Source organism: Glycine soja, chromosome 10 (genome assembly GCF_004193775.1).
Source record: "Glycine soja cultivar W05 chromosome 10, ASM419377v2, whole genome shotgun sequence".
Taxonomy (NCBI): domain Eukaryota; kingdom Viridiplantae; phylum Streptophyta; class Magnoliopsida; order Fabales; family Fabaceae; genus Glycine; species Glycine soja.
This window is the reverse complement of record NC_041011.1, coordinates 41,280,031-41,301,985: the sequence shown is the minus strand read 5'-3', so window position 1 is coordinate 41,301,985 and position 21,955 is coordinate 41,280,031. Positions and strand designations below refer to the sequence as shown.

The 21,955-nt window shown below is 36.9% G+C and overlaps 1 protein-coding gene across 1 annotated transcript; it reads right to left on the bottom strand.

The window, feature by feature from the left end:
* Window positions 1-20,912: 20,912 nt before the first annotated feature.
* LOC114369562 (pathogenesis-related protein PR-4-like) lies at window positions 20,913-21,955 on the bottom strand. Its single transcript, XM_028326791.1, has 2 exons — window positions 21,668-21,955; window positions 20,913-21,313 (listed from the first exon to the last, which is right to left on the bottom strand). The coding sequence occupies exons 1-2, from the start codon at window positions 21,923-21,925 to the stop codon at window positions 21,143-21,145; spliced, it is 429 nt and encodes a 142-aa protein (XP_028182592.1). The 5' UTR covers window positions 21,926-21,955; the 3' UTR covers window positions 20,913-21,142.

The window sequence follows — 21,955 nt, the reverse complement described above, 5'->3', positions numbered from 1 at the left end:
GCACCAAATTTTGGAAGCAGAGAAGGAGAGTCTAAGCCTTTAGAGTTTACAGTATCATGTAATTGTCAATTTTGGAGGTCAGCATACGTTAATTGTACAGGGCAAAATTATAAACTGATTTCTAGATCCATTTTTCCCCAGACATCCTAGAAAGTTAAATCATATGGAGATTGGAGAGGAATCCTTACATGATCTAAGAACATAGCAGAGTATTGTTATATCAAGTAGTAAAAAACAAAAACTACTATAATGGAAATTAAATCCATAAAAGTAAACATCCTATTATGTCAATTACAATGTCAATTTTTATAGGAAAAATCACACTATTTCTTTCTTATTTATTACCTAGCTGATGAAGCCCTTTGTTCATGGAAATCAAACGTATAAACATGGCCTGAAAGAGAAAATGCCCTTGCAAGTGAAGTAGTCAAAGATCCACTTCTAGCTCCAGATTCAAGAACCAAACAACCAGGAACAATCTCCAAGTACATGATAACAAAGATAATATCTGCAATATAGAGAATTTGAGTCTTGTGATTCAATACCAGGTCGACAATTCTGGTGTGGGAGATAACAGGAACACAAAACCACCCTTAGTGTCAAATCTGAATGCTTAATACCAAAATGAAGTGAGGGAAGACTACGAATTATGTTAACTTGTTGGCAAGTATACCAAATTTGTCACAAGTAATAAAGTACTCGGAAATCCGAGTGTCGAATCCACAGGGATTTTGTATTGTACTTATCTTGGATACTTTTCAATTTATAAGAAAATAAAAGAAAGAGTAGAAGACAGAATAGAAGACAATAATAGTAAATAAAAAACAGAATAATTAAAGAGAGAATTTAATGGAATGCTAATGTTAGGACCTAGCATGCCTTATTTGCCTAAGATGTATGTCTTTATGATTTTTCTTTATCAATTTAGGTGATTCTATTCTACACACATCTGTTCATTTACTTGCTACTGATTTCTCACGATGACAAACCTATTTTATTCATTCTAGATGTTTGCAAGAATGCATGGGCATAAAATTATCATTCTATTCCTAGCAATTACTTTCTTATGAAATCCTTTTCTTTTTGTACTATTAGAAGTTACCCTCTTTTGAGTGTCTAACCCCTAAAAGGATGTAAAGATGAATAATGCAAGATAAAGACATAAAAGATAATAGAATAGAAAAATCTGAAAAATAATCTTTGATAAATATAAAGTACATCATACATCTCTTTGGTTTTTTAGGCCTACCAGGCTCTAACTAAGAGTTTAGCCACTCATGACCATTGAGGGCTTACACTGGAAGAGGGTGGAAGAAAGATTATAAAAAGAGAGAAGAGAGTAAGAATTCTCAGGCTTTAAGTAGTAGTCAGAGTACTCTGAGACTTGGTGTCTTTTCTCCTGCCTGACTCTACATTTATAGCTGATGAAATAGACTTTGGCTTGATTCAAAAAATTTTCCTTATCTATCTTTTTGATATCTTTTGAAAATCTTATCTTTCTTATATCTACAAGTCATAGATAAGAAAAATATCAATTCATATCTTTTAAGTCGGAAATAACTACTAAATAAATATTTTTAAAGATATTTTCAAATTAGCTCATATTTAGCTGTTATCAATATCTTTTAAATCTTGTAATCTTATCTTTTCACATCTGCAAGTCATAAATAATAAAAGTATCAATTCTTATCATTTAGACAAAAAAATAACTATTAAATAAATATTTTCAAAGATATTTTTAATATATTTTTATTATAAAATAACTCATATTTAGTCGTTATCAAATTAACAGGGAAATCCATGAGTTTAAAACAAATTCCAACTAAGAGAATTCAATAAATGAGAGGAAATTAAGCTCTAACTGGACTTTGAATGGAATGAGTCAATCCCTTCCTTTCAACGCTCTCCCTATTCCTTCCATAATCAAATAAAAAGCAATGCTTACACAAGATTGGATGTGCTCCAAGTGCTTTTCTCAAACTCTTCTACGTGCCACAAGACATTTTCTTAATTTAACTCAATAGCAAAGACGTAACGACAAAATGCGTCCTTAGACGTATTTAAAAAATAAATAAATAAATAAAGGTAATGCAATGTAAATAGAATCAAATTGAAGGAGAAGAACTGCAAGTGAAGGAGTAGCTTCTCAGGCACAAGCAAAAGCTCGGGCTACAGTTCAAATTGGGTTTACCTAGTGAAGTCTTGTTGCGGTTGATAAGAAGAAAGCTTTAATCAGAGTAGATTTCTAAGAAGCTTACAGTGATAGCCAGAGATGGATTTAATGGTCATAGCTAGAGTTTGATCAAAGCTTCGGTTGTAGGAAATTTTCTTAATTGGGACTTTGATATAGATCAACTAGATGAGGGATTCTATACATTTAGATTGAGAAAACAAGGCCAATGGTGACTGAAATCAGTGATGGCGACGACGCAAAGAGAAGAAGAATAGGAGAGAGAGAAGAAAAAGAATATCGATTTTAATGATATGTCAAGGGTTTCTAATTTGCTTTTGAAAGTTGAGACAATTTTTCTTTTCAAATGATGTCCTAAGTAAAGAGTGTGAGAAATACTCCAAAAGCTTTGAAATTTTGGCACATGCGAAGTCTCAAATGCTACATAACGGAGTTTATAAGGTTAAGTGAAAAAACAAAAATAAAGAAGTAGCCCTAAAACAGCATTTTCTGGCGGTTTATGATGGCCACCACTAAACATACATTTTTTAGTGCATTGTAATGAGTGCTTTTAGCTTTTTAGTATAACCTTCCAAATATTTTTACAAATTTCAGTTACTTTGGGTTACAAATGTGTTTACGCTGAAATCTGGTAAACAATCGCTAGTCTAAGTTAATTGCTTGCGAGATCAACTAGTGAATCTCAGGAGCATGTCATTTGTGTGTTTGCTTTAAATGTAAAGCTTTGAATGTTCATCATTGCAACAAACCTTTATTGGTTCTGAGGTTTGCAGAAAGTAAAATTCTTTGAGAGAATCGAAATGCTGGAAGTAAATTAACAAGGGAAAGGTAAATTGCAGAATGTAAAGGAGCAGTGAGTTCATTCGATCGAATGAACCATTTAAAAGACAGGAATTATAAAGTAAAGCGTAAATTGCATTACATTCGAAATGTAAAGTTTACAGAAACTTAAAATGGTTCACAATCATACATTTTCCCTGCGTACTCGTTTCTCTCTGCGCTGGGTACTTTGAGTATATAAGGATTTGTAAAAATGATTTGCGACCCCGAAATCTGACCAAAAACTGCTATATATAGACATTTCGAAAATAAACTGCCCTAACGGTCGAACACTATCCTAACGCCAAGTGTCCTGCTACGTACACCTTGCATGCACATAACTGCTTCCTTAGAACAGTTACCCATATTGCTCGAAGTCGAACTAATTTTGTGAAGTTCTGTCAGAAATTGCGCTAAGTCCAGAAATCTTGCTGCCTCGACTTCGACTCGACCATACGCAAGCTCGATTCGCCCAATGATTCGAAGCCCTTCTTTCTTGTCTTAGCCTTATACTTTCGTAAATACTTCCTTGAACCTGTGAATCCCTTTCCATAGACTCTTCTTTCTCTTCGATTCGAACAGAATCTGACAAAATTCGTATTTAGAGCATATTTTCAGCTTATAAAAAATATGGGCTAACAAATTGCCCCCAAAAAATGTCTGCTTCGATTCGAGATCGAAGGAAGATGAGAAGTTGACATTTTTTCTCTTCTACCAGTTTTCCTGAAACGGCGACATGATGGCACGTTTACTGGTAACCGTCGCCTCGATCTCCCACTACCCATCATTAATTCCACCTTTCTAGGCAGAGTGGGACACGTGTCATGCTGGGGAGTCGGAAGGGAAATCTGATGTGATTGATTCTTGACCATTGATTATTATTATATTGTTTTTCCCCCTTTTTAAAATGAAACTTCATAAATAGCGCCAGAACTTCCAGAAAAAACCCCTTCAGCTTCTTCCAAAACCTTTCTTCTTCTTTGCTTCCGAAACCTTTTCTTCTTCTTTGCTTCCATTATTTCCGGCGAAACTTTCTTATTTCCAGATACTCGTTATTCCTTTTATCATCAACCTCACCGCATTTCCGAACTTCGCCACTGTTCTTTGTGAATCCAAGCTCTTACTCACTGATTCCAACAACTACCAAACCCTTCGCGAGAAAATCATCCCTTTTCAGATTTCTTACAATGTCGCAAGGACAAGCAGTTCCATTTGCTGGGAAGTGGCACCATTTTACAGTCAGGACTGATGGAGAAAAGGTGGTTCCAGAACCACATGGTGACGCCGAACAAACAGAAACCTGGGAATCAGAGGTGATGATTCCTTTCGCAGTGGAAAGAACAGTTTACGCTTTTGGTGGACCCCTGCCAGACCAAGCATCACTTTCGAGTAAAATGAGTAAGGTATTTCCCTGCTACCCAACTTGCGAACCTAGGATTTTTGATAGTGAGCCTTACAACTTTAATTGTTTAAGCAAACCCAACAAACTCTTTCGATCCGCCCCGTCAATAGCCCATAGGGATTACCTACCTTGGCTTGATCGAGTCGAACAAGCGTATGAGGATTTCTGGAAAACATATGGCATCTTTGATTTGATACAATTCTCTCGATCTGGTCCTGAATATCGACCAGAAATGCTGATAGCAGCTATGCACTTTTTTGAGTCTTCTACCAACACCTTTCAGTTTAAATGTGGTATGATGACCCCCACTCTCTTAGATGTAGCCGCCCTCACAGGCCTTAGGCCTAGCGGAGAAACTTATGACCCCACTAATTCTAGTGATAATATCAAGCTAGTATATAAGGAGAACACCTTTTCCAAATATATAGCTGAACACAAAGGACCCGTCGAAGAAGAGGTTTCTGATGAAGAGCACGTAGCCTTCTTAACCCTGTGGCTATCCCACTATGTCTTCTGCACGAAATCCTTGCAAGTAGCCAAAAGATTTATTCCAATGGCATTACAAATTCATGAAGGTCAGAACTTTGGATTTGGACGCCTCTTGTTAGCAGTGCTATACGAATCGCTTGGTGAGGCATGCGATGATCTGAAGAAATCGAAGGATGGGTCTTCCTTCTTAGTGTCCGGGCCTATGTGGCTTCTCCAATTGTGGCTTAATGCCACTTTCGAACAAGAAATGGGATTAATAATCCCACAAGATTATGCTGAAGAAGTTGCCAATCGCTCGATCGAAGGCCAGAGAGCACTTCGACTAACACCCAAGACCTTGGATCAAAGCTCGCAAAAGCTGTTTCTAAAGTATATGAGGATTTTCCTAAGCTTTGACAAGTTTCTTTCCCAACATGCTCCATTCATTGGTCGAGAGGTTGGCCCAGCCTGGTTCACTGACTATTTCCCTGCTGTCGATCCGGACAATGAAGAAGAAGTGAACGAAATATGGTCATTTTACTTGAATCCACAGATCCTGTCTTGTCGTACAGGTGTTCAATCGAACTATTTAGGCCTGGTTGGATACCAGCCTAATTTGGTTTCAAGACAATTTGGCCTCTCGCAAATTCGTCCTAAAAGCTTGTTCGAAGATCCTCAAGACGTCATAAGAGGGGCCAATCTTTCGGAAAAGACTTTTAAGAAGTTTTTGAAGATTTCTCTTGATGAAAACTATAACCTGCATCCTTTTGAGTTCAACCATTCCCACTTCTGCACCATGGGGTTTATTACCTGGTGGGAAAAATATTATTCGACCCGTTCAGTTGGAGACACTACTATCATGATCTCCAGGCTTGAGAGTGGTTTTACACAACCAACGGTCGAGAATATTCGTTCAAACCTTCAAGCTCGAGGTATTAACTTACTTTTGACTTTCTAAATTGATATGTATTTTTGCCTTTTCTAATATTATTACTTTCAGGCAAAACAATCATGACGAAGAAAAGTGCTGAAACGTCTCGAGCTGATGTGAGACCCAAGAAACCCACTGGGGTGAAGATCCAAGAAGGGAAACAAGAAGAGAAGGTAACTCTTCTGAACTTATCTTTTAATCTTAACGTCTTGCCTCATATTTCTTTATTTTTCAGAGTCAAAAGAAAGATGATAGTACTGAGACAACCACGACTTCCAAACGCTCGAAGCATGCGGTCGTCGAATTAGACGAAGAGAAAAATGCAAGTTTTATTTCTAATGTTAATATTATAGCTTTCTTTCAAGTCTATATTCTGACAATTCTTTACCCTCGTAATGCAGGAAGAAGAGGAAAGACCTCTTATAAGAAAAAGAAAGTTACCTGCGACTTCGACCAAGTCTGCTGAACAAACAGAGGCAGGCAATTCCCAGGCTCAAATGCCTAAGAAGAAAAAGAAAGTGAAGCAGGTCGAGCCTGAACCTTCTGTGGCTGTTGAGGGTGGTGAGCCAATCAAGAAGAAAAAGAAAAAGACCAAGCCTTCAAAAGAACAAGGTGACAATCAACCTGTTGACGTCCAACCACCTTCGACCGATATTGACGGCACTGAAGTAGAGGCTACTCCTTCTATTGCTGAGATGGGCAACCCTGTCGAACAACCGAACTTACCACAAGAACAACCTGCCGTCGAGGTATCATTCTCTTAATGTTATTTTAATCATAGCTTATACGAAACTATTTGTTAACCTTTTTCCATGACAACTCGAATCAGGTACAACAAAATGTTTCTGCAGAAAAACTACCCTCGTGTGCTCGAACATCTCCCGCTCCTGAGGCGGATGCAGTGAATGTTGAGGAATGGGGTGAAGGTCAAGGTATTGGATCCAGTCGTCCTCATGGTTGGGCAGAGGTCGATAACCATCATGAACCGAACCAGTCAGATAATACCACTCCTCATGAATCGAGTCAGAAAAGTTCATCTGAAGAGAACTTTTTTGATGAAGACGCCATAAAAGAGGCTGAAGCTGGAGGTTCGGACATTTACCCGGTGTCTTCAACATCTAAGCTTTCCGCTAGCATAGGGATCGCAGAAGATACATTCATTCAAATGCAAGACGAAGACCCTGCTGCAGCCCTTCGACTCCTGCTGAACACAAGTCAAACCAATACCTCAAGTGACAAGATTCCTGGTGCTTCGTCCTCATCTGATGCTGAAATAAACTCTTCAGTACGCCAAGATTCTCTGCTCTTGAAGTTATCAATGGAATACGCACGGAAAGATGTGCTTAAATCCATTGAAGAGAACCCCTCTGCTGCCTTTGGGCATTTGAACTTTTTGAAGAAATTGCACAACCCCCTTACTTCTGATGAAACTTTAGGTAAAGTTATCCAAATCGAAGCCATCATCGACCAGTTTGCAAGTGCTGTGCAGAAAAAACGCGAAAATGGCGCAAGACTAGATGCCCAGAAACAAGCACATACCCTCCTGCTCGAGAAAGCCCGAGCTGCTCAACATGAAGTCGAACGTCTCACCAAAGAAGCCAAAGAAGGATCTTCTGAGATCAAAGAGTGTGATGATAACATCTCCTCCTGGGAGGCAACTATTACGTATCTGCTGTTTCAGGTCGAAGATTTAAGGCAGAAAATCGTGACAGAGCAGGCCAAACGCAAGGAACTCCAGGAGAAAGCCGCTAACTCGATCCAGAAACTGATTGCTGAAAAAGGGAGGGAAGGCCTGAAGGCCTTTAGCGCATCTCAGGCTGTAGTAGATGAGGCAAGGGTTATGGAGAGTGCTGACCAGGTCTTAACTAAAGAGATGTCCACCTTGAAAAAGCTATATGAGGATTTGGTCATGAATTAGTAAAACTAATGATTTTTTATTTCGAATTCTGTATTTCGATTCTACTTTTTGATGTAATATTGACACATGCCCTTTTGTGGCAATTTACTGTTATCGCCATTTTTATGTTCCCAGTATTTCTCTTATTCTATGCTTATTTTAACTTCGAGCAACGTTGGTTTATATTTTTTCAAATATTTACCATTTATACTCAAAGTACGTTTCTGAGGGGTTAGCTCCTCCACTTCATAAGCACCATTCGAATAAATCTGAATTATTTTAAACGGTCCTTCCCAATTTGGGGACCATTTGCCCAAGACTCGATCCTTACTATCCATGGGCAGGATAACCTTCCAAACTAAATCTCCAATATTAAAAGTTTTTGACTTCACTTTCTTATTATAAGCTTTAGCAACTCTTTCTTTTTGTTTAGTCAAAACTTCTAATGCTCTTAATCTCTCCTCATCTAAATCAACCAACTCATCTGACATCATTTTCCAATAATGGTCGATTGGAATGTCCATTTGTTTTTGTACCCTGGCTGATTGCAAATGTATTTCGACCGGAAGTACAGCATCATGCCCATAAGTCAGTCGAAATGGGGTAGTATTAGTTGATTCCTTAGGAGAATTTCTACATGCCCATAGAACTTGATCTAACGTTTTATTCCAATTTCTTGGCTTTTGGGCAATGTGTTTTTTAATCAAGTTAATTACAATCTTATTGGCTGCTTCGACCTGACCATTTGCTTGCGCGTAATATGGTGTTGAGGTTAATAATCGAAAGCTAGTTTCTTTGGCAAATTCTTGCATTTTTCGTCCAGTAAAAACTGAACCTTGATCAGTGGTAATTGTTTCAGGAATACCATACCTATAAATAATATGATTTTGAATGAAACTAATTACTGCTTTCTGATCAACATTTGGCAAAGGGACTGCTTCGATCCATTTTGTAAAGTAATCGATACCAACTATAATATAACGCTGGTTCTTAGAAGAAGCAGGCTTGATTTCACCAATTAGGTCCAAAGCCCATCCTCTGAAAGGCCAAGGTTTGATTATGGAGTGTAACTCACTAGCAGGTACATGCTGTATCCCTGCATGCTTTTGGCATTCCTGACAGCCTTTAGCAAATTCTATGCAGTCTTTTAACATCGAAGGCCAATACAAACCTTGTCGAAATAAAAGCCATTTCATTTTATGGCCTGCTTGATGTGATCCACAAGCCCCACTGTGAACATGGGAAACTGCCAAGTATGCTTCTGATTCACTTAGACATTTCAACAACACTCCTTCTGCAGTCTTTTTAAACAAATCATTTCCCACAATCACGTAATTTAAAGCCCTATATTTGATCTTTCGAGCCACATTACCTATTGGATTTTCCAAATATTCAACAATGGACTTTCTCCAATCATTATCTAACATATTGTCAATGGCCAAAATTTGAATTTTTCCCTGGAGATCATCCATGCTTTCATCTTCATTATTTTGTGGTGTAATTGCCCCCACAAGTTTTGGCATTGGCAATTTAGTACTTAATGGCTCTGGTATCACCAGTTTATCTTTTATTTCGATCAACTGAGTTAATTTTTCCTTCGACATTTTGTACCCTGAAGCTATTTGAGCTAAATCATTTGCTTCTTGGTTTTCTTGTCGAGGTATATGCTCAATGTTAATGTAATCGAAATGATTCAGAAGAGAACTCGCCATAACAAAATATTTTGCTAAGTGTTCATTAACACATTTGTATTCTTGTGTTAATTGCTTCAACACTAATTCTGAATCACCCCTTATGTTAACATTTCTTGCCCCCAGGCTAATTAAAATTTCAAGGCCTGTAATTAGAGCTTCATACTCAGCCTCATTATTAGAACAAAGCCCTTTGATTTTATATTTGAACTTAGTTGGAACTTTATTGGGGGATATTATTAAAACTCCAATTCCAGTTCCATGTTTGTGTTTCGATCCATCGAAATACAAAATCCAAGGCTCTGTATCGACATAGTCTTGCGGCATCTCGATCACTGAGTGATCTACAATAAAATCTGCCACAATTTGACCCTTAACAGATTTCAAAGGCTTGTACGTTAAAGAATATTCTGTTAATGCTAAAGCCCATTTTCCAATTCTACTGTGTAAAATAGGTTTTGACAACATGTGCTTAATAATATCATAATGAGAATACACATAAACATCAACAGGCTTTATATATTGCTTAAGTTTTGCACAAGAAAAATACAGACAAAGACAAAGTTTTTCTATGGCAGTATATCTAGTTTCTGCATCATTTAGTACACGACTAAGATAATAAATTGCATGTTCTATGCCATCATCATCTTCCTGAGCCAACATGCTACCAATGGTCTTGTCAGACGCAGCAATATACAACTTCATAGTCTTATTTCGACTAGGAGGCATTAACACGGGAGGCTTGATCAGATATTCTTTAATTTCATCGAAAGCCTTTTGATGCTCTTCATCCCATCTGAATGGTTCATCTTTCTTGAGTCGAAGTAATGGCGAAAAAATTTGAGCTTTGCCACTTAGATTCGAAATGAATCGCCTCAAGAAGTTGATTTTTCCTAGCAAAGACTGAAGCTGTTTTTTGGTCGAAGGAGGCTTCGTCTCAAGAATAGCCTTTGTCTTGTTTTGATTTATCTCAATGCCTTTTTTATGCACCACAAAACCAAGGAAATCTCCTGCACGCACACAAAAAGCACATTTTAATGGATTCATTTTTAATCCATGTTTCCTCATTCGTTCGAAAGATTGCCTAAGGTAATCCAAATGGCTATCTTCTGAAGAGGATTTGATGATTATATCATCAATATAAACTTGCATAAATGTGTCAATAAAATCATGAAACATGGAATTCATGGCCCTTTGATAAGTGGCCCCAGCATTTTTCAACCCAAAGGGCATAACCACCCATTCATAAGTGCCTAAAGCACCTGGGCATCGAAACGCTGTTTTTGACACATCACTTTCAGCAATAAAAATTTGGTTATAACCAGAATAACCATCTAACATGCTTAAAAATTCGAAGCCAGCTGCTGAATCTACCAACATTTCCGCTACTGGCATAGCATATTCATCTTTAGGTGTAGCATTATTTAAATCCCTAAAATCTATGCATACTCTAAGAGTTCCATTCTTTTTAATGACAGGGACTATATTTGCTAACCATTCGACATACCTGGCAGATCTGATGAATTTACACCTCAGCAGCCTTTCGATCTCTTCCTTAATTTTGGACATGACTTCTGGTGCGAATCTTCTTGGTAGTTGTTTTACTGGTCTTTTTCCTTCCTTAATAGGTAATTTCATTTCGACCATTTCTCTGCTTAACCCAGGCATTTCGTGGTAATCCCAAGCAAAACAGTCTTTAAATTCTCTAAGAAGAGGCACCAGCTTTTCTTTTAGACTTGAGGTGATATTGGCACTGATATAGGTTGGCCTTTTTATCGAGCCATCTCCAATGTCGACCTCTTCCAAAGGATCTTGAGCCTGCATCTTTGGCGCCTCACTTATGGGATTTTTCTCAAAACCCAGTGGCTCATCATCATAAATGCAGTCCAGTCTTCGATCCTTTGTTTCTTTGTTTTCATGATCTTCGATCTTGGCTTCAACTGCCATATTTTGTTGAAATTCAGCCTCAAGGGCCGTATTTAGTCTATTTTCGGCCATATAAGCCGTAATTCTGGCCCATGCAGTGGCCTCAGTCATATTAATCTTCATATATATTCCACCCAGTTGATGGAATGACTCCATCTTCAGAGGAAACAACATCAATTTCCTCTCTCTCCCATATAAACCCATAGGTAGGATGGAGTTTGACAGAGTGGATAACATTGTCATTTGACTCGAAAACAGCCTCCTTGTCACCACAAGGTGCTATGTTAGCCAAATTTTTGTCAAAGGTTTGTGGAGTAACATTATCAACCTCTGACTTATAGAAGCTTTGATCTGCCTCTATATTTTCAACAATCCCATCCTCCCTCCAGATAATGAGTTTCTGGTGGAGAGTAGACGGTACAGCCCCAACTCCATGGATCCACTCCCTTCCTAACAGCAAGTTAAAATTAGCCTTGGACTGTATCACCAGGAATAGGGTTGGTCGAACTATACTGCCTACAGCAACATCTACTTGAATGGCTCCCAAAGAATAGCCAGTTTTGCCCTCATAATTAGAGAGCACAATGTTGTGAGCAGATAGATCAGTGTCATGTTTCCCGATCTTGTAGAGCATAGATCGAGGCATTAAGTTGACAGCCGCTCCTCCATCTATGAGCACTTTGTTGATTCCAACATTCTCAACTTTTGCCCTGATGAAAAGAGGTTTGAGATGACTTTTCATCTGAAAATCTGGCTTTTCGAAATAAGCTAATTGTTCTTCCACACAGCCATTGTTCATAACATAGTAGCACACTGGCTTTGGGTCAGCCATATCAAAATGATCGAACTCACCTTCGATCTCAGTAACCTCAGACTGTACATCATATTCAGATGGCAAGATAGATACCACACAGATGACATCAAAGTCTGGATCAGAATCCAGTAAATCCTCATCTTCCATCTTATCTTCATCCACTGGAGGCAGGAGTCTCTCTTTTACTGGCCTCCTAGACACTTCTTTATACTGGCCCGTTTGCAAATTCTGTTGGGCCAATTTCTTCTTACGCTGGAACCTGCGCCATTGGGTCCTCGTCATAGGATTCTTTCCTCTGTAATTGTTCCTATAAGAGTACCTATTAGCCTCCTGTGGGTCAATTTGCTTCGTTCCACTTGAACCACCTACTTCCATGGCCCCTTTGTTGAACCTTATGAGTCCCTGGTGCATCCATTTTTCGACCGGAACTGAACCAGGAGGAGCGAAAGTATTCCTTCGACCAGACTTCTGATTAGTGTTCGACTGCACCATAACTCTTTTGCCTTTATCGAAACGTTGGTTCTGCATTGCCCCCTTGTTAACAACTTGGTATTTTTTGAGGCCCTCAGTAGCCTCCCTATCACATACTGCACTGCAGCGAGGGCAGAGCATCACAATCTTGTTTTCGAGTTTGCATCTGTTCAAGAAATCAATTAAATCCTCCTCAGCCTGAGGATACACAACCTTCATTTGTTCGTTGTAATCCTCTTCAGATATGTCCTGAACTTGCACCTGAGACAACTCCATTGCCTCGACCATCATTATTTCTTGGGGCTCTGCATAAAGAGTTTCAGCAGCTTTAAATGTTTCAGCATTTGCCTGAGCAGCCTTTGGTTTCTCACCAAATTTGAGCCTCCCTTCGTTGAGAGCCTTTTGAACCAAATCCCTGAAAAGAACACAACGTGAGGTTTTATGGCCAAGGAAATTATGAAATTTACAATAACCCCTTTTCTTCTGTTGTTCGATTGGGGGTACTTTCAAGCCCTTAGGAACAACAATTTGGCCATCTGTGACTAACAAATCAAATATTTCATCACATTTAGTTATGTCAAATGTATAAGTTTTAGACACAAATTTATCATTTTTAGGTTCAACAGGGTTTTTTCCATTGGAAGGTCTAAGGAGTTTACAAACATAAGGAGGTCCAGGTTTTAATTCTGCTAAATCGACCTCATTGTCCTCGATATCTTCATAAATAATATCGAACTCCTGGTCACTGTCATTGGTTTCAACATATGCAACCTTTTCCTTCCTGTGGAACTTAGAATTTCTAGCCTTTTCAGCCTTCAGTCGTTCGAGTTGTCGAACTCTATCAGTCAATTGAGCCATATCCCTTAAATACTGGGTATCTAATTTCTTTCTAATCGAATAGTCTAGGCCACCAGCAGCCATTTCGACTAATTCATGTTCAGGGACTTGGGTGAAACACCTTGCCTTTAAGAGTCTGAATCTGTTCAAATAATCATCAATTGATTCAGGTGCCTTACGTCGAACGCTGGCTAACTCTTTAAGGCTTATCTTAGACTGTCCCATATAGAATTGCTCATGGAAAATCCTCTCCAATTGGTTCCAATTATGTATGGAATGAGGAGGAAGAGTTGTAAACCATGTGAAAGCATTTTTAGTTAAGGAATTAGGGAAATATTTCATTCTTAAATTTTCATTATTAGCCAAATCCCCTGCCTCGACCAAATATCTAGCAATGTGTTCGACAGTAGACTCATTTGTCTCTCCTGCAAACTTAGTAAACTTAGGGATTTTCACACCCCTTGGTAATTCTGTCTGTAACACATACTCAGATAATGGAGACACAACATTCGGCCTGTGTAAGCCCAAGTTCAAACCATTTTGTACTAAAATTGTTTCGACCATTTGGGCCAGGTTATTCTGCCTATCGAAACGGTTTTGTTGAATATTCCCTATTACTTCATCAGCATTTTGGTTTCTATTTACCAATACTATACCAGGGTTTGGTTCGACCTGTTGGGCTGGTGGCTCTATGCGTGCCACTGGTTGTGGTGCTTGAGCCATTTGCATCCCTGGATTGTTAGGCATCTGTATCTCTTGGACAGGCGCCTGTATTTGGATCTGTCGAATTGGTGGTTGCTGTATGGGTGGTGCCCCAAAAAAGTCAGCAATTCGACTTATTTGATTTGTTAACATTTGGTAACTGTCATTTGTATTTTGAATTAAGGGGTTAATGACAGTTCCTATTTGTTGTGTTAACACATTAACCATATCATGGTTACTTTCATCCATTTGCTGTCTGAGTGACAAAACGGATGTATTGGTTAAATGTTGAGGAATTACCCTACCTTGATTGCCCGCTACAGACCCTGATGGAGAGAACGTATTAAGATTCTCTACATTTGGTTGAGAGTTTTGCAGCCCTGCCATCAAAGATGTAGGCATGCCATATAGAGGGTTTTGAAGCGGTCGAAAGGGACTTCCACTGGGATTCCCTAAACTGGGGTTATTCCATGGGACAAAAGCAGACGCTGACGTGGTCGAACTTGCCAACGTCATGCTGGTCATGGGAGAAGTTACCCCTGTCTGATTCATAACCGTCGAAGCGGTCGAACTTATCGTGCCAACAGTTTGGTCAGGAATTGCTCCTATGCCAGAATTTATATTGGCATTACTGACAGATGTCTGCGTTGGTTGCCCCTCCATATTTGGAAGGTCATTGTTTCGATTACTTGGGGGTGGTCTAGTCATCCTTGTACGAGTTTTAAATTCTGTTAAGTGTGGAACAGATTTCCCACTTCTTAAATGCATACAAGATCAAAACAATTAAGAGTGCAATAAATCAAGAACACTGAATAAAACTTTAACAATAATTTAAAGCAGAAACACACAATTGACCGGTCCCACCGAGCGTGCCAATTTGTTTACGCTGAAATCTGGTAAACAATCGCTAGTCTAAGTTAATTGCTTGCGAGATCAACTAGTGAATCTCAGGAGCATGTCATTTGTGTGTTTGCTTTAAATGTAAAGCTTTGAATGTTCATCATTGCAACAAACCTTTATTGGTTTTGAGGTTTGCAGAAAGTAAAATTCTTTGAGAGAATCGAAATGCTGGAAGTAAATTAACAAGGGAAAGATAAATTGCAGAATGTAAAGGAGCAGTGAGTTCATTCGATCGAATGAACCATTTAAAAGACAGGAATTATAAAGTAAAGCGTAAATTGCATTACATTCGAAATGTAAAGTTTACAGAAACTTAAAATGGTTCACAATCATACATTTTCCCTGCGTACTCGTTTCTCTCTGCGCTGGGTACTTTGAGTATATAAGGATTTGTAAAAATGATTTGCGACCCCGAAATCTGACCAAAAACTGCTATATATAGACATTTCGAAAATAAACTGCCCTAACGGTCGAACACTATCCTAACGCCAAGTGTCCTGCTACGTACACCTTGCATGCACATAACTGCTTCCTTAGAACAGTTACCCATATTGCTCGAAGTCGAACTAATTTTGTGAAGTTCTGTCAGAAATTGCGCTAAGTCCAGAAATCTTGCTGCCTCGACTTCGACTCGACCATACGCAAGCTCGATTCGCCCAATGATTCGAAGCCCTTCTTTCTTGTCTTAGCCTTATACTTTCGTAAATACTTCCTTGAACCTGTGAATCCCTTTCCATAGACTCTTCTTTCTCTTCGATTCGAACAGAATCTGACAAAATTCGTATTTAGAGCATATTTTCAGCTTATCAAAAATATGGGCTAACAAAATGTCACCTAGTTTTTTTTTTAGATTTATTCACACTTAAAGTACTATCACTTTTAAATGATGTATTTTATAAAAATCAAACTTAGATCTTTTTTCATAAGTTTGATGTGTATTAATATTGTGAACTAGCTAACCACTCCCATTAAATGTGAAATAGAGTATACTTTAGGGTTTTTGGCAGCTTGCCAAACCGTATGGCTGGAGATCGATGCTACCTGGTAAGATGAAGTTGGAACATTAAGAATCTATATATGAAACTATTGATTGACAACAAATCAACAATAAGCTTGCCAATAACACCCTGACCCTGTTGCTCGTGATAGAAGAACATATATTTAAACTAAGTTTCATTTTCTTCGTGATCAAATCAATAAAAGGACACTTGCAGTTGGAGTACTCTTAGTTCATAGACTAGATTCCAGACATTTTGACAAAGCTAGCCCTTAAAATCTGATAGATTTAGAGTAATTTGGGATATGTTCTGTGTATCATCTTTGACTAATCTTGAGGTATATATGCTGAAGTGTACTTCAGTTTATCTTTATTTATTACTGCTTCTTTTTTCTTTTTTTACTGCAATACTTATTACTGCTAACGTTGGTTCCATTATGACTTATATAGATAGGTCATAATTTTTGTAATAAAAGAAGCTAGACATCAATTAGTGTGAGAAATAAATACCTCACTTCTCTCTTTATAATATTTTTTTGACACAATATCTCTCTCTTTATAAATAGTTTATATAAATCTTTGTAAATGCAAGAGTGTGGCACACAGGCTATATTAAATGGAAGGAAATTAAAAAAATAGTCACTAAACAACATTATAAGTATACCCAATAGTGCAGATTGATTTACTTCACGAGTGTCAATACGTTTTTTAATTAATATAGGAAAACGTTGAATTTTACATGTTAAACTTAATCTATTAATTATTTTTAAAATAGATTATTAACTCATATTAGAATCAATTTTATAAAAGCTATTCTTGATTTACCTTCATCAAATTTATCGTGCCATGAGTTTTTTTTACCAACAAATATTGATTATTACTTCTTAATATTATTAGTTTTTTTATATAGCAAAATTCAAGAACTCATGAATCTTAACCCAACATACATATGCATCCGCTATATTGCAACTTTAATTTCAAGCTCGAAAAGGAAAATAAAAGGAAAAACTTTTTAGAGTTTAGAGAAATTCAAATGACTTTTTACATTTATTATGGAAAATGAAACGAAATATAACAACAGTCTTCCTTCCTTCCAATCACATGCAATTGGTAACTACCCAACATAACTTTATTACGCTTGTACGTATACTTTGCTAAATCATGCTAGTAAAAATAACCCACGGGAATCATTCTTCTTAGACTTGCATGCTAGCTATAGCCCCTGCAATATATATGAGCTCAATTAACAACGACATGCATGTTTAGTCGTCACCGCAGTCCACAAATTCATAATGGACGATAAGATGGCCTTGAAAATTTCCGTTCGAGTGTTTGTCACCTACGTACAACCCCATCAACGACAAATTATTGAACTTTCTTGATAAATCAAAAAGCAAAGCAAAATGTGAATATATAAAAAGAAGAAGAAAATAATTAGAATATGTATGTGTATATATGCATGTAATTATTAGTAGCTAGAATGTATATGCATCTACATGTACAACTAAGGAGCTTGCTTAATTTGTTTATCATAAGGAATGATGACGGAGTGGTGCATAGCATACCCTTAAACACCAGCCACAAGAAGCTTCTCCTTGAGGCCAAACAGCTCCACAAAATGCTGTCCAACCATATTTGCTTCGCCATGAGAATGGCTGGTTTGCATCCCAAGTGGCACAATATCCACTCACAGCAAGCAAGTCCCAATTAATTATGCTGCTCAGGTTGGTATAAATGATATGTAGACTGCACAATGGCACTTTGTGCTGTGGCCAAAGCCAGTATACACATCAAGGACGACACGCATAGGGTGACCTTTACCATCATTAATAATGTTATAATGTTACTTGATTAGTTACCTAGTTTGCGTTGCAGTTGAAACTACATCTGTTTGCATTTATAGGCTTCATATATTGTGGCCGGCACACCATTGATATATATAGTAAAAACCAAAGCTTATGCAAATAAATTTTGCTTCCTCGTATAACCTTGCAGTATATATTACATAGTCTTTAACGCAATTCGTGCTTGACAACTTCGTTTTAGAACAACGGATATTCAATCTTCAGATCGAATATGATGAATGCGGTAATTAAATTTACCAATCCAAACATAAGATAATAAAAGAAAAAGAAAAAAAAGCATCAGAGTGAAATATATTATTCTAATTAATTAATTATTGATGATAATCTTTTGTGTCAATATAAATTTGTTTATTTTTTAAAATTATGTTATGAAATAATTTTAGAATAACAATGAATCAAAACTAAAATATATAATGGTTAAATTTCGCAATCATGCACATGCTGCAATGTTTCTGCAATCCTATCTGCGATTTTTCATTTAAACATTGAATGATTCCAGTTTTGTAGTTTATAATCTCTACCTTCTAGAGCTAAACCTATGACTAAGCATGATGCAATTCTCAAGGGATTGAGATTGGAGAAACAGTTCAGAGACAAAAAGAAATTAGAATTAGCAGCAAATTGCATGCGCATTTTTTGTCTTTAGAAAGCATAAGGATTTGACATGAACAGGTAGTTCTCCAAGGCAATGCTGTCTTGTCCAGTTATGTGTGTATGGGTCACTTAACCGTATCCAAGAGCTAGGATTTTGTTTGTCTTATCTGAAAATACTCGAGTTTATATGGGATCTAAAAGCCGGCCTCGTTTTGGCCTTCTACTAAACTTGAACCCGATACACCTTTTATTTTGTTTTATTTTACAATTACAGTGACGTATAATAAAAAACTTAATTAGTTTATCTTCTGTTTTATTTATTTTTAAAATTAACATTATTTTTTTGTTGAAAAAGGAATTTTTTAAAAAGTATTGCAAACCTGTATTAAAGTCCTAGTTTAAAATAAGAATTATAAAACCTAATTTTATCTAAATGCACATCATATATTTATTATATTAAAATTATAACAGAGACAGCCAAGGTGAGTGCATCAACATCTATTTCTAATATTAACTTATGCGAACGAATAATACAAAGTCCACATAATCCCAAGTCAGGTTTCAATTAATGAAAATTAAAACAAGCCGCTAGATCGCAATGATGAAATTGGCAAATGTTAGTATTTTTATTGTATATCTTAGTATTGGTAATATTAATGTTTAAGTGCTGTTAAAATAAGATTTTCTACAACTTGGGTTGAGTTTGTTTTTTTATTGTTCAAATAAGTGTTTTAACGTAGCATTTTTGTTTCTATGTATTAATAGAATCTCTCAATGGTGAAGAGACATTATTTCCTTCACTGGTGAGCAGTCTAGGTCCTCTTGGTTCATGGATAATCTGGGTTGTAAAGTAGGGAGAGATGATTAATTTATAGGTTCTGGTTGGATGATTGGATAGGAAACGGTTGCTTATCTAGGTGGTATCCACGATTATTTTCCCTTGCGGTTAATAAAAAGTTGCTAGTAATGCAGCTGGGAGAATGACAACAATCGAATTGGGTTTGGAAAATTGATTGGAGGAGATCTATTTTGCCTCGTGAGGAGGAAACTGTAGAACAATTCTTTACTGACATCAATCAAATTCCTGTGAAACAATTTGAAGGGGACAAATGGTTATGGAAGAACAATTTTGAGGGACTATTCACTGCTAAAGATGTCTATTCCTTACTGCATAATGCATCTTCTGGGGTAGTGGATAACTTATTTTCATTATTGTGGAAACTGAAAGCTCCCTCTAAAGCTATTGTTTTTACATGGAGATTGGTTCTTAATAGAATCGAGACATATGACCAATTATTGAAGAGAAACATCATCACTTATAATACTGACTCTACATGCGTGTTGTGTGGACTGATGCTGAAAAGTGCAAATCACCTTATTTTTAGCTATGACTTCTCTTATCATATTTGACAACTAAGCTATAGTTGGCTTGGATTTCAATGAGTTCTGCCTACATGTTGCTGTGGGCATTTTTGGAGTCATTATGGCTTGGTTCAAGGTGTAAAGTCTCGAGGTGTACTTATGCTATTTGGGTTGCAGCAATTTGAAATCACCGAAATGCTGTCATTTTTCGAAACCAACAGCCTTGTGCAGAGTATGTCATTAAAGAAATTAAATCTAAATCGTGGGGATGGATTAAAGCTAAATACAAATGCTTTCATTTTTCCTATTATGAATGACATTCTCAACCTTTCTTATGCCTTCTGCAGGTTGTATAACTGGTTAATTGCTTCCACTTCCAAGTCTTCTCTCACACTCGTTGTGGGCTTGCACTGTTCATTGCAGCATTAAATCTTTCAGCTTGATTCATGTATACAACTTTTTCGAAGTATTATAGATGGTTGGTTTTTTTTTTTTTTTTGGTTTGCTTTTTCTTCTTACGAGTAAACTATTATACTTTAGTTTCTGAATTTGTATGACACTTTCATATTAGTCCTATATTAAATTGAAGGAAATTAAAAGTAGTCGCTAAACTACATTATACATATATCCAATTACGCAGAGTGATTTACTTCATGAGCGTAAATACTTTTTTTTAGAAGGAAAATGTTGAATTTTACATGTTAAACCTAACTTATAATATGGATTATTTTTAAAATAAATCATCAACCTCATATTAGAATCAACTTTATAAATGTTGAATTATTACATGGTAAACCAAACTTATAATATGAATTATTTTTAAAATAAATTATCAACCTCATATTAGAATCAACTTTATAAAAGGTACTCTTGATTTGCCTTCATAAAATTTATTGTGGCACGATATCAAAGCCAAATGCATGAACTCGTGAATCTTAACCCAATATACACTTTGCTTAAAAAAAACAAATATACACTTTATATATGCATCCGCTATATTGCAACTTTGATTTCAAGCTCGAAAAGGTAAATAAAAAGAAAACACTTTAAAGAAATTCACGTAAGACTTTTATTATGGAAAATTAATGAAACGAAATAAAACAACAAAAAAACAGTCTTCCTTCCAATTTCGAACAATTGGTAACTACCTAACATAACTTCATATCCAATTAGTAAAAATAATCGTGCAGCTGGAATCAATAAATCCTCCTTGACCTGATAGCCCTTAGCCCCTTACAATTAATATATTTGCTCAGTTACAAATCAAAGACATGTTTAGTCAGCGCAGTCCACAAACTCATAGTGGACAATAAGATGGCCTTGAGCATTTCCACTTCCGTCGGAGTCAAGTCTTTGGAACACACTAACGTCCAAGTCCAACCCCCCATTTTTGCATTGATCCACAATTCTTGCTATTTGCTGATCTCCTGTTCGAGTGTTTGTCACCTACAACCCCCCATCAACAACATATAAATAATTATGCTTTCTTGATTAATCAAAAGCAAAAATAAAGAAAGAAAGATAGAAAATTTATGATTTGTATGTTAATTAAAGTTAAATCCTGTAAAGATAAGTAATAACATTTTTTATGGGGTCAATTAGCAGTAGAATCTATAAATCAAATGATTGATCCAATTTGCGTTTACATGTGAACGATATATTTAATAAGAGAATTTATGTTTGATTTTTATCATGTGTAAAATTTTAACAATAATCACATATCACAAACAAAATTAATTTATAATTCAATAGATTAAGAAATACTCGTGATTCTATAACGAGGGAGTGGAGCATACGTACCCTCAAGCACCTGCCACAAGAAGGTTGGCCTTGAGGTCCAGCAGGTCCACAGAAGGCTGTCCAACCATATTTGCTGCGCCATGAGAATGGCTGGTTTGCATCCCAAGTGGCGCAATATGCACTCACAGCAAGCAAGTCCCAATTATGCTGCTCAGGTTGGTATAAATGATATGTAGACTGCACAATGGCACTTTGCGCAGAGGCCAAAGCTAGTACACACACCATGGACAAGACAAATAGGGTAAGCTTTGTCATCATTGTTATAATGTTAAGCTCGATTAATTTGGC